Source organism: Dermochelys coriacea, chromosome 19 (genome assembly GCF_009764565.3).
Source record: "Dermochelys coriacea isolate rDerCor1 chromosome 19, rDerCor1.pri.v4, whole genome shotgun sequence".
Classification (NCBI taxonomy): Eukaryota; Metazoa; Chordata; order Testudines; family Dermochelyidae; genus Dermochelys; species Dermochelys coriacea.
In genome coordinates, this window is record NC_050086.2 from 16169375 (window position 1) to 16183408 (window position 14034).

Sequence of the window (14034 nt, forward strand, 5' to 3'; positions counted from 1 at the left end):
GTGTTGGAGAGAAGATGCTGAACTAAATGGACCTCAGGTCTTATCCATTCTGGAAATGCCTATGAAAAATCCACAGGTCCCTGAGGTTTCACAGGACGCCCATTTTACATGCTGGTTCTCCACATTCCCCATCCAGTTCCCCAGGATACAGTTTTGGATGTTTTATTGCATTCCTTGTCTGTTTGCAGGCTAGAGAAACGTTCTCCTGGGCTGTAGCCATTCATGGAGGAGAGCTGTTCATTGATAGCTTTTCACTGATTTTTTTTTTCAGCTGCAGAGGCCACATGAACACCCATACTTCTGTGGTTAAAGCTGTTTAGTTACATTGGGACACATCGTGGCCACATTTGGATATCTAAGAAATTAATTCTACTGTACAGGGAGATGGGGAAACCATCTTCCTAGAATACATTGTTCCCCAGTGATCTCATTTCTTTAAGGCTCTGCCTGTTCTTACCTTGGGAGAAATTTTCCATGGATCAGTCATACAACCAATTCTTACAGGGTTTCCCCATCCTAGAGTTTCTCCATGTACTTTCATTGTTTTCCTAGGAGTATGGAGGAGAATGTGGAAATCTGCATTTGACTGAGTCACCTAACAACCTCTTCATCATAATAACTGTTACCCCTTTTTGATTGGAACAGTTTGCCAATTTTGGAGGCCCTGCGAGTTGTTTCCATTAGGAGGAGAAATGGATTATATGAATCAGGTATTTCTCTGATGCAATCTTGTTTATTTACAAAGAATGTGCAAAGACCTGTTTTCCTGAGCACAATAGGAATTAAACAGAAGATGGTTTCTTTGTTCAGAGTCCCACGCCTCTTTTCAGCTAGCACTCAGCCCCAAAGCTTTCTCTCTAGGTTTTTTTCTATGAGCCATGCTCCCAGCTCTTGTTCTGTTTATTCCTTAGCATTCTGCTCCTTCTTGGTGTCTGTTTCTGTGTTGCTTCTTGCTGCTTCTCTTTCTTTCTTTCTTTCTTTCACACACAGAAACACTGCTCCAATCCAATCAATCCCCTGCCCCAGCGTTTGTTAGCAGATCACAGTGGAACCCCCTTGGGCTGCCTAGCTCGGCTCCTAGTCTAGCCTTGCACATGGCTTTGTTTTGGGCAGGGGCCCCTATTATTTCAGCTATCTACTCCATGAAGGAATTCAATTGCTTCTTACATTTATTTTGGATGAAAGGCAGCTCTTCCGCCCACCAGCTCCAATGAGTTTTAATCCCACTCATAACACACCAGTACTTAAGACTGACATAGTCCTAAACACCTTAACAGCAGCACTTCATAAACATTAACCAGTTAAGCCTTATAACACCTGTCTATTTTCCCCCTTGTACTCATGGGGAAAATGGGGAAACTGAGGCTCGGGAGAGATTTAGGCTAGATTTTAAGGAACTGAGCTGTTTATTAGTGGAAGCAATTTAGGTTCCCTACCTTATCATCGTCTCTGCCTGGGGTCACTCAGGGTATGTCTACACTGCAATAAAACACAGGGGGCTGGCCTGGGCTCCCGGGACTCTGGCTCCAGCACAATAAAATCACAGGGCCGATGGTTAGGCTTGGACTGGAGCCTGGGTGCTGAGACCCCATGAGCAGGGAGCATCGTCTACACTGTATTTTTACACCTCTGCGGCCTGGCCCCGAGTGCCTGAGTCGGGTGACCCAGGCCAGCTGTAGGTGTTTTACTGCCGGGTGGAGGTTCCTTCATGTACCCAGGTGTGCCAGAGCCCAGAGCGACGAAAGCGGTGCAGACATGGGCTGTAAGCGACCCAGGCCGTGTGTGCCCTGCGCTTTGACTAGCCCCTGCCCCCTCCCATCGCTGACTTCTTTGCTGCCCCACGCAAAAGGCACCACCCCGGGGGGCGGCCGAGGGGAGCCCTGGCCAGCCAGAAGGGGGGGCATTGCACGCCCCGGGCTCCGGCACACAGCGGGCTGGTCGCTGGCGGCTGCTGGCACCCAGGGGCCGGGGAACGTGGCCGCCCTTTGCAGAGGCTCGGGGCCGCTCCAGCGGGCGCATGGCCAGCGGCCAGCCCGGGGACCCGGCGCCAGCCCCGCCCGGCCCCTGCGTGGCTCAGCCCGGCCAGCCAGGTGCGGGGCGAGCGGGCGGGGCCCGGCGGAACGAGCCGAGCGCCGGGGCGGAAGGGGCCGAGCGCCGGGAGCCGTGTAACCCCGGGAGCCGGCCGGAGCGGGGCTCGCTGCGCCCGGAGCGTCCTGCGCCATGGGGGCCTGCCTGGGGGTCTGCTCCCTGCTCAGCTGCGTGAGTGCCCCGGTCCGGGCAGCGCCCTCTCCGGCGTGCCCCGCCGCCCGGTCCCCTCTGCCCTGTCTCCGGGGCGCTTCTCTCGGTCCGTCCCCGTTCTGGTCTCCTCCCGCCAGCCGCGGGCTCCCTCTTCTTCCAGCCCCTTTCCTTTCCCTAAAAGAAAAGGAGGACTTGGGGCAGCTTAGAGACTGACTAATTTATTTGAGCATAAGCTCAAATAAATGCATCGGATGAAGTGAGCTGTAGCTCACGAAAGCTTATGCTCAAATAAATTTGTTAGTCTCTAAGGTGCCCCAAGTCCTCCTTTTCTTTTCTTTTTTTTTTTTGGGGGGGGGGAATACAGACTAACACGGCTGCTACTCTGAAACCTTTTCTTTCTCTGTTTCCCCCGTCCCACTTTTCCTATCCCCCCTCCCCTGCTGATTGTCTCTCTCTCTGCTCCTTTCTTTCCCTCCGAGTTCCATTTGTTCCCGAAGGCAAAGATCTGCCTTTTTGCAGGGGTTCAGATTTGTTCTTCTCTTCCCCCTGAAATTGACTCTGTCCTGCTAAGCCTTGTTACCTGCACCTCGCTGGCTTTAAACCTCTCTTGAGTTGCTTTTTGTTCTGTTTAAATATAGAGAGTCATTTGAAAGTTTGATAATTTTTTTCTTTAATAAATGAATGTGTTCTCCACTTCTCTTCTAGACAAAATGATTCAATCACTATAATTTCTTAGTCATCTTTCCAACCTCCTAAAACTTCAAATAAAGCCAACAGTGTAAATTAGGTTTCAGAGTAGCAGCCATGTTAGTCTGTATTCGCAAAAAGAAAAGGAGTACTTGTGGCACCTTAGAGACTAACAAATTTATTAGAGCATAAGCTTTCGTGAGCTACTATCCGATGAAGTGAGCTTAGCTCAGGAAAGCTTATGCTCTAATAAATTTGTTAGTCTCTAAGGTGCCACAAGTACTCCTTTTCTTTTAGTGTAAATTAGGGGAGTGAGGTCAGGAGGAAGTCCATGTATCACTGTACAGTGTGCAACATAAAACTTGTGTGGGAGCCTTTTTGTGTCTCTAAATATTTCTAAAGTGTCTAAAATATTTATTGCAAAACTTGATCATGGTATTTAATTTCCTGTCTACAAATTCTTTGCAAATTTTGGCTTCTACCTAATCTCCCTAAATTTAAAAACCGGAGTGTATAAAATAATACAGAACTGTGTATGGCTTATTGTTAAAGTGACTAGTTAGTTGTTACTCAAAGCTTGCATGCATGCATATATATATATATATATATATATATATATACACACACGCACACACACACACTTGGTTTTAAAATGAGAGAGGACTGTATAGCCAGAGTAAGTTTGCATGAAATCTGTTTCTTGTTCTTTCAAAGCCAGAAACTGCTTGTGTTCGTGGCATGCATCTTTTGTGACTGTTTATGAAACAAACCTCAAGGAAGTTCTTTATCAAGAAAGTCTGTGTGGTTTTATGGCTTAAAGCAGCAGTGTAATGTTTTTACATGTTGACATTTTAAAACAAAATTGCAGATTTTGTTAAGACAAATAAAACCATGAGGTGTAAGGAGGCAGGACCCAATCCTGCGAACACAAGAATGAATACTCCCAATGGGACAACTCTCATGACCTCAGGTTTGCAGGATCAGACTCAAAATTGGTAAATGTGGCACTAGCATAAATTCTTCATAACAGAAAGTAAAGAACTCTTAAAAGATAAAACACCCTTTCACTTCTCAGATAGCCAAAAAGAATCCCCTAAACCAGTGGTCCCCAACGTGGTGCCCGCAGGTGCCATGGTGCCCACCGGGGCATTTTTGTGCGCCCACGGGACACCACGCCATGGAAATGCCACCACCAAGCGAGGCCACCGGAGAACCGCCTGCCAGAATGCCACCGAGACTATGCTATTCCCACAGAAAGGTTGGGGACCACTGCCCTAAACATTACTAGTTTTTTTTTCTTTAATGTAGGTATTTTAGTTAGATCAAGTTAAAATAAGTAATGTTTGTCTATTAAATACCAGGGCTTTCAGTTTTTAGTTTTTCTTTCAAACTGTGCCACGTGTAATTTTAATGTGTGGGAGGGTCTTCTAAACTTTTGGGGTAATGTTTGGGAGTTTTCTTTAGCAACACTGTCATCTGATCCAAGTTTTCAGTGGCACGTCCTGTCTTCCCAGTCAAATGTTTCCAGTGCTTCAGACCTGTCTATGATAGGCACAGTAGTTGGGTGAAAATGCTTAGGAGCCTGAAAAAAACACACACACACAATATACAAAATATATGTATAAATGTGCTCTGAATCTTCTCTCATCTGAAGAAGTGGCTTTTTACCCACGAAAGCTTATGCCCAAATACATCTGTTAGTCTTTAAGGTGCCACCAGAATCCTTGTTGTGTTTGTGGATACAGACAAACACGGCTACCCCCTGATACTTCTTTGTCATTGAATAACATTTGCCTTTGCAATCGACTCACACCCTCTTTGTGTGTGAAAGCACCAAGATGTTATTAAAGGGACCTACCCAAGATAGAAGTTTAAAAACCAGTTTGTTTTCCTCTAAACACACCTCTATGTGATTACCTATTGGAAGGAGGCCAATGTAAATTAACTTCAGAACAGGATCACCAGGGCCTGCTTGTAGCTGCCATGCCTAGTAATTATTGCAACACAACTGAGAGTAGTATCAGGTGGCTGATACTGGCTGGAACTGAGATGGTTTCACAACCTGACTAAATGCTCCAAAGGCCGTTGCAACAAGTGGCCTGCAGCCTACTGCTTTAGGACGTTTAAAGCTCACAGTTTGTATGATTTTGAACAATGTTTGGAGGCCTCAGGTAGGAAATGTATCGCAGACTCTAGCTGCACATTCTGTGTGCATGTATGTAAGTGCCAGATAATCAGTCTGTGGTCTGAGAGCATGTGTTAGCAGTTTGCAACTCTAATTCTGGTTTTCTCCCCCAAAAGTCAGAGGGTCATTCTGGGGGCAGCCTGGAGGCTGGGACTGTGGTCACTGTGGCAGATCCATAGCTAGCATAAATGGTTGTATTTCCATTGACTTCAGTGGCACTGTGGCAGTTGACGCCAGCTGAGGATCTGTTCTCTTATGCAAAAAGAAAAGGAGTACTTGTGGCACCTTAGAGACTAACAAATTTATTTGAGCATAAGCTTTCGTGAGCTACAGCTCACTTCGTTGGATGCACCCGATGAAGTGAGCTGTAGCTCACGAAAGCTTATGCTCAAATAAATTTGTTAGTCTCTAAGGTGCCACAAGTACTCCTTTTCTTTTTGCAAATACAGACTAACACGGCTGCTACTCTGAAACCTGTTCTCTTATGGTTATGCATGCGGGCCCCTCACCAAGTGACAGGAATGATGCAACCTCCCTGGCACAGATTATTTGTGCTGCTAGTGGGAATAATCCATGTGGAGGCTGATCCTCTTACCAGCCGGGATCTAGTTCTGTACTGTAGTATGTGAGCACATAGCTGTGAGCCTATTTTGAAGCCATTTACACAGTGCACCAGAATTTGGCCCCCAGTGTCAGCTACCATAATATGACAAAACACATTAGCTGCTCAGTTTCATTTTTGTCTTAAAGCAACCCTTCCTCCCAGTCTTCTGGAGGATGCACTGGTGAGGGAGGAGAGATGTGTGTAATGAGTGGGTTCAGCAGGCTTAGGTGAAGTGGTTATAGCCAAGCTTCTTCTGTCTAGAAAGTTTTTAAATTGCAAGCACATGTGAGAATGGAACTAGATAAGTTCCTGGAGGATAGGTCCATCAGTGGCTAGTAGCCAGGATGGGCAGGGGTGCAACCTCATGCTCTGAGTGTTGCTAGCCTCTGTTTGTCAGAAGTTGGGGGTCGACGACAGGGGATGGATCACTTGATGATTGCCTGTTCTGTTCATTCCCTCTGAAGCATCTGGCCATTTTTGGAAGACGGAATACTGGACGAGATGGACCATTGGTCTAATCCAGTATGGCCGTTCTTATGTACTATCTTAAAATGCAGTAGCCTGCTCTGAGAATGAGGAAAGGGATAGTAAGATATCAGAGACCACAGTGACCAGGGATTCAGTATTACACTGGAGATTAATGATATTTAATACAAAAAAACTGTTAATGCAACACTATAAAGCAGTGTCTCTCAACCTTTCCAGACTACTGCACCCCTTTCAGAAGTCTGATTTGTCTTGTCTACCCCCAAGTTTCATCTCATTTAAAAACTACTTGCTTCCAAAATTAGACATAAAAATACAATTGTCACAGCACACTCGTACTGAAAAATTGCTTAGTTTCTCATTTTTACCATATAATTGTAAAATAAACCAATTGGAATATAAATATTGTATTTACATTTCAGTGTATAGTATATAGAGCAGTATAAACAGGTCATTGTCTGCATGAAATTTTTGTTTGTACTGACTTTGCTAGTGCTTTCTACGTAGCCTGTTGTAAAACTACGTAGCCTGTTGTAAAACTAGGTAAATATCTAGATGAGTTGATGTACCCCTTGGAAGACCTCTGCATTCTTCTACGGGTACACGTACCCCTGGTTGAGAACCACTGCTATAGAGCACCCAGAATTTAACCAATAGGTAATGAATAGTCATGGCAGAGAAATTAAAATTAGACTCTACTCAGGATATGCAAAGTTCTGGTATACTCAACCACAGTAACATTGTTTACATTCTTGTAGATGTTAAATGTTATGCCTTTGCCAACCACATTATTAATATTTTGCAGGTCACCTTTTAAATTCAGAATGAGAACTATAACTTGAATTTCCTAGCTTTTGTGCCTGTTGATTCTTGGCAGTAATGCTGCACTTTTGGGGGAGACGGGTAATTTAATTTCTTAAGGGTTTTAAAAAGGAAGAACATGAGTGGCCACTGAAATAAATGTTTATAGATCAGAGCATACTTTGGTCTGTAACGGAAGTAATGTGTGTCACGTGTCACATGTTAACTTCCTTTATGCAACTTCTTTAAACAACTTTTCTTTTTCAAGCTTAGTAGATCACACATTCCGTAGCGAGAAGATAGTGGATAACTTTTTTGACCGAAAATCACTGTTTCTGGGCGATCCAACAGGAAGAAACAGCTGCATAAACTTTCAGCCCAGAAGTTTTGTTTGAAACTGATCCGCTGGAAACAGGGGAATGAAAGTACAGTCTCGGCTGTGAATGTAGCTTTGCTGTCAGGACTAATGTCTCCCAGGCGTGTGATGATAGCATTGCCCTGCAGTCTGGTGCTGATAGTAAGCTGGACAGCACTCTTAACTGTTCCATACTCAGGCGATGTCTTCCCTACTAAAGAGTCCGTCGCTGTGGGATAACTTAACCGGTGTTGGCTATCCTGCTATAAAATCCTAGTGGAAGCTACATACCTGTAGTGCCTTCCACGAGGTCAGCCCTGTACCTGGCCTGCAGATGACCTCACCTGCCTCACGGGAAGTTTCCACTAGGTTTTTACAGTGGGGTCGCTAACCCAGTGAAGATGAAACATTGGAGTTGGATCTGGCTGGACTTTACTTGGGCTACTTGTGTCAGTAAAGTGAGCAGGACTTGGGCATTTGTCTTGAAAGATTTCAGAGTAGCAGCCGTGGAAGTGAGCTGTAGCTCACGAAAGCTTATGCTCAAATAAATTTGTTAGTCTCTAAGGTGCCACAAGTCCTCCTTTTCTTTTTGTCTTGAAAGAGTCTCTCTCTCTGAAGCTGCTCAGCATGCTACAGCCTGTTCATATTGTAGGTGTCTGTGACTCCCTTTCCCCTACACGGAATAACTTTGTAGCTAGAGACATTCCCCCACCACCAAGTTTGCTCTGGGGGCAGTCTGCTGAAATGAAGCCAGCTGTATTTATTTTGCTACTTCTGCCCTGCTAGTGTGGGGGAAGTGAGCTAAACGTAGAGGTAAAGCTTGACTGTGTAGAGATTCTATTTTAAAATAACAAATCTCTAGACGCCCTGGCTTTAACCCCTTTAAAGTCTCCGTCTGCTCTCAGATGGTACACAAAGCTGAGTGACTTTGCAGGTGGGTTCACTTAAGAAACAATTTATTCAGCTGCTGCTCTCTCTGGAGCTGAACCACTAAATTCTGACACTTGTACCAACTGGGTTATACTTAATTGGATCTTCCTTCACCCCGTATAAAATCTGCTTGACTTCACCAGCACCCCGCCTCCTCCCCCCCAGTTCACACCATGCAGGGTCGGCGTATAGGAGATTATAGGATCTTTTTGCATTTCTCCATAGATGTGCTGTTACATAGATTTTAAAGACAGACTAGTAACATGTTTGAAAAACATTTTTCACATTAAACCTGAAGACTAATTGGTGCATTGTTACGCTCTGTTACGTAGTCAGAACTCTTGGGCATAAGCTGTGTGGTGGTGTTTCCTGGTCCCCTTGAAACATCTCTGAAGAAGAGTTCTTAGCAGGTTTTGAGCATATGCTACTTACATATGCTCTTGGAAAATCTTGTGTATTTTTGCCTCTCTATTAGAATCGTAGAATATCAGGGTTGGAAGGGACCTCAGGAGGTATCTAGTCCAACCCCCTGCTCAAAGCAGGACCAATCCCCAACTAAATCATCCCAGCCAGGGCTTGGTCAAGCCTGACCTTAAAAACCTCTAAGGAGGAGATTCTACCACCTCCCTAGGTAACGCATTCCAGTGCTTCACCACCCTCCTAGTGAAAAAGCTTTTCTTAATATCCAACCTAAACCTCCCCCACTGCAACTTGAGACCATTACTCCTTGTTCTGGCATCTGCCACCACTGAGGACAGTCTAGATCCATCCTCTTTGGAACCCCCTTTCAGGTAGTTGAAAGCAGCTATCAAATCCCCCCTCATTCTTCTTTTCTGCAGACTAAACAATCCCAGTTCCCTTAGCCTCTCCTCATAAATCATGCGCTCCAGCCCCCTAATCAATTTTGTTGCCCTCCGCTGGACGTTTTCCAATTTTTCCACATCCTTCTTGTAGTATGGGGCCCAAAACTGGACACAGTACTCTAGTTGTTTTTAACACTCTCCAAAAATATTGTGGATGTATTTTTTTCTCTTGAGGGAAATGTAGTGGGAACTCAAAACAGCTGTATTTAATTTTTTAATTAGTGTTTGCTCCCAGTATACTTCCTTTGGAATCAATAACAATCCATACGTTTAACATCTTGCTGCCCAGGCACTACCGAAACTGCTTATGGCCCCAACCCAGCAAAGCACTGACGCACATGCTTAACTTTGGTCTTGCACTCTTGTGATTGTTTTAGTTAATGTGAAGCCCCAGATGCTTGAAAAGTCACTGCATGAGAACCCCAACTGTCATTTAAAAATGAAAAGTAAGTATCTAGCTCTCATAGTTGTGGAGAAAAGCCTGAAAATGTGAATCAAGTGTGCCCTAAAGGCTCAGAGAGCAAATAAAAAGAAACCCAAATTAAAAATAATAAAGATCTCATATTTTTTTAGGCCCTACTCTTTAAAAACAAGCAAAAAAAATAAATCTTAGGATTGAAATGAACAGGACTATTTGTGCTTAAAGATAAGCATGTGCTTAAAGTACACTGCTGGATCAGGGCCTACATTAGTCAGTAGCAATACATCAGAAAATACCCAAGGAAATTACTAAGAAGTTAAATAGAATAGTATTGCTTTGTTTGAAATACTTTCTTGCATAAATTGCAAGTTTCCCGATGTTTACATCATCAAAAACAAACAATACTTTTTAAAAATTGGAAGCAATTGACTTCGCCCTCCCTCCCCCAGCAAACATTAATTTGCATCTTTCTCCCACACAAATGATCCCAACAGAGCTGAACTGAACATATCTTTTATATGTTCGGTGTAGCGATGCTGTCATTTCCAGGGAGTGGCATTTAGCTAATGTGAGCTCCTTCTCACTGGCTTGTTATAGGGATCAGATCAAAAATATTGTAGGCTCAAGATAAACTCTGGCCTACATGTTCCAAATTGACTAACAATTATTGGTGTTCAATTTGACACCTTAAGGAGATCTCATTTTCAGAAAACATTGAGCACTTGCCTTCTGAAAAACTTGCCCGTTCTAGGATGTTTTGTGTCTGGCACTCAAAACCCTTGTTCTTTTGAGAATTGAGGCCTTTGTGTGTCTAAGTAAGTAAATTCTCAGTGAGCAGGTGGACTATATAGTCAGGTGTCATAAGATCTCTGGCAATATTAGACGATTCTCTGATTTGACGTTTGCATAATTTTTAATTCAGGTAACCTGTGAAGTGGGGCAAAAGTGGGTTTATTCCATTTTTGCTTTTTAATTAGATACAAAAAAAAAGTCTGAAATAGGTTTTTTTTTCCCTTTCCCTTGTGGGTGTAGGTGATTCTGTTTGGTTGTTATGTTAGAAATTCAGAAGGTGTCAATCCTGTTTTTCCTGTTACTCTGTAAATGCCTGGGGGATCAGTAGCATTATTACGTCACAAATGCCCCAGAAGTGAAACTGTAGCCACTTCTGTACATCATAAAAAAAAAAAAGATACAACCCTAATCTTTCTATTTTAGGTTGTCCTTATTGGTGGAACTATTGATCCTTATTGATGTATGGTCCGGCTATTGTCCGACTCGTGGACATAGCAAGGCTATTTGCTTTATTACTGCTCCAGGGCCTTGCTTTAGCAGTATCACATGCTATTACGTTCTGTGCAGGGAAGTGTTGGGAGGGTGTTACTAGCAGCAGTTATGTTGTAATTCAGTTATACGAATTCTAACATACTGGTTTCCTGACTATTTTTATCCCCAAATATGGATGTAACATCTCTTGGATGTGTCATGCAATCCCTGAGTACGGTTGTACTGTGCCCACATCACAGAGCAGGAACAGGACGTGTCCACTAGGGTGAAGGGTGGAAAATAGTTTCTCTTCTAGCCCCTTGTTTTCAGAGACTCATAATTCTCCAAAACATTCAGTTTTAGGACTGAAATTTTCCATGGCTTATCTCTGAACAAAGGAGAGTGAGACTTTTTTGAAGCAGAAAATGGGAGAAACAATATTTGTGTTACTGCCTTTTTTAAAAAAAAAAAATCACAATTTTACCCATTTAAACTATAGGAAAACTGGATGAAATTTTAAGATTGAAATTTGGCCTGGAAACAGTGAGAATTAGCATGGTCCAGCGGACTGAGTCTACTCCTGGTTCTCCCACTTGGGCAAACCACTTAATCTCTCTGTGTCTCGATTTCCCAATCTGTAAAAGGGGTATAATGATACTCAGCTTTTTTGAGCTCTGTGGATGACAAGCGCTGAATAAGAGCCAGCTGTTAGTATTAGAGTATGACCTTGATTTGGAAAAAAGTTTTGATTTGCCAAAGTTATGGGCACTGGGCAAATCATGTATGAAGTATACATGGGAGAGATTTTCCTGAGCAATTTAGCTTGTGTATACTGCCATGTTTTGGTCTCTGAGCTGGGACAGAACTTGACAACCTTAAACACCCTTAATCTCAAAATTACAGCAGTGACTTTTCATTCCTCGTACTTGTCTTGATGTTCAGCTCTTGATTACATCTTAAAAGGCAAGGTCATTTTTTGGTTCCCTCGCTTCTTCCCGTAGTTTTGAGCATGTGTCAGTCAACCAAGGGTGGTATCTTTCTCCTCCATGGTAACTTAATCTTTTCTTCCTGGACGTGCTGTCCTAACAAGGACCTACTGCTTGTGTTAGCTTCCTTCCAGATGGGGTAGTGATTGCTGCTTAGGGATTCATAGATAACAGAAACTAATGCTTTTTATTTTTTTATTTTGCTTTTTTCTTAAATCCTCTTGTTTCTTCTCCTGCTTTAAAAAACAAACCCTTTGAAAGTTCCATACAAATGAGCCACATTCAGAGAGCAATCAAGTTGCACAATGCAGCATTCAAAAAGCCAGGAAGTCAGAAAGTTAGAGTAAGACGAACACGCAACTTTAGCTCTTCCCCCTTGTGTGCGTGCAGGGTCACGCAGCCTACTTTATTAAAAGTACTGACCGTTTTTGCCTAAAAATGTGCAATTTAGTATCCTTTTAACTCCTGATCAAGTGAAAAGAAAAGGAGGACTCGTGCCTCCTTTTCTTTTTTGCGAATACAGACTAACACGGCTGCTACTCTGAAACCTGTCATTGGCCAAGTGAAGTGAGGTCTCACCATCAGCTCTGGGAGGCATTTCTCTGTCTGTAACGTAATCACTCTTGCACACCACTTGGACCAGTTCCAAAGTTTCAGGCACCAATAGGCAGAACCCTGTTGATTTGGGAGAATATTGGAATAGCCACTTCTGCAGAATGAGAAGTTTAAAACTAGGCAGGTAAATCGTGGCTGTAATATGAAAGGTTGGGTAACAGAGCCCAGCCAAGGTAAACACATGTAAGCGGGGGAATAGTCCCACTATTGTGGGGAACTTTCCTGGCTTCTGCACGACCCCGGTGAAGTGGGCTAGCAAAAGGATCTGAGTCCTCGTTCCCACTTCTTTTACCCAGAGGCCTCCCTGCCCTTGAAGACTCCCCTTCCACTCTCCTGTCTGGCAGAGTCCTCGCAACCCCAACAAGGCTGGGCCCAGGATTCCTGGGGGGCTCGACCCCCAACCCTGCTGTGGTCACTTAGGACAGGGGCTAGGGTGTCCCCACTCCGGGGTACTCTCTCTGCATGGACATTTCTCTGATCCACTGATCATTACATAAGAGTTAAAGCAAATGCAAGTTATCTAATTAATAATTAATTTTAAAAAGAATAAGGAAAAATGGGAAAGGTTAAAGGAAACACATCACCCCGCTCTGTGGCAGGGAACATCACAAACAGTGTCTCTGGAATGTCAGGCAGTTCACAGTCTGCTCCTTGTAAGTCCCAGGCCGCCTTCTCCAGCCCTGGCTGTGCTGCAGGGATGCTGTGGGTTGGACACTCGCTTTGGTGGTGACCACAGGCTCTAGGTGGCAGGGCCCTTCTTCCAGCGTTGCCCCCGCCCTGTCAGGGTTACCAATCCCCCTCCGAGTCTGGCCTGCAGAGCCTCCTGGAGGAGGCGCCTCCCTGTGCTGGGCCCACTGCCCAGGATCCCCCCTCGCTCTTCCCAGCTGCTCACGACATCCGGCTCCGGACGGCTCCAGCTCCAGCTCCGCTCTGCCTCAGCACGGCTGCTGCTCTGCCTTTAGCTCCCTGGGCTGCTTCTCTGGCCCCTCTGGCTCTGGTTGCTACAACTCTGCTCCAGTTGCTACAGCTCTGCTCCCAGGACAGGTCTGCTCTGCAGGCTGCTTCTGTGATTCTGCTCCCAGCACTGACCTGCTTCCTGGGCTGTTTTTCTGGCCCCTCTGGCTCTGGTTGCTGCAGCTCTGCTCCCAGGGCAAGTCTGCTCTCTCTGGGTTGGGCCTCTGGCTTTGGGGCTGCAGCTCTGCTCCCCAGACAGGGTCTGCTCTCTCTGGGCTGCTTTTCTGGTCCCTCTGGATCTGGCCCAGCTCTGCTCCCTAGCTCAGCTCGGGTCCCTGCTTTCTCCTTAGCTCGGCCCCACTCTGTCTGACTCAGGCAAATCCAGCTCTCACAGAGGATAGGACCGCCCTGGCCTCCTGACTCCCTGATTAGCCTGGCCACCCTGTCATTCAGGCTGACCTGGAGCGTTGGCCTCTCCCCATTGTTTCGAGGGACTGTCAGTCTCAGGGTCCTCTTTCCCCATTGACCCTTCCCCCTTTTAGTACTGGGAGCTAGCAACAGTCCCCTTACACACAGAATTGTGGGACTCTGCAAGGAAACTCCAAAGAGGAGAACTTCCTTTCCCAGCCCCTGTCAAGGAGCAGTC

At 45.0% G+C, this 14034-nt stretch overlaps 1 protein-coding gene across 1 annotated transcript in view; it reads left to right on the forward strand.

Moving 5' to 3' along the window:
* The first annotated feature begins 1959 nt into the window (after window positions 1-1959).
* Window positions 1960-14034, forward strand: part of SERINC2 (serine incorporator 2) — a 30876-nt gene continuing 18801 nt past the window's right edge. Inside the window, exon 1 of the mRNA XM_038377750.2 lies at window positions 1960-2259. Within this exon, the coding sequence (XP_038233678.1) occupies window positions 2221-2259 (39 nt within the window). The 5' untranslated portion in view covers window positions 1960-2220. The remainder of the gene's footprint in view (window positions 2260-14034) is intronic.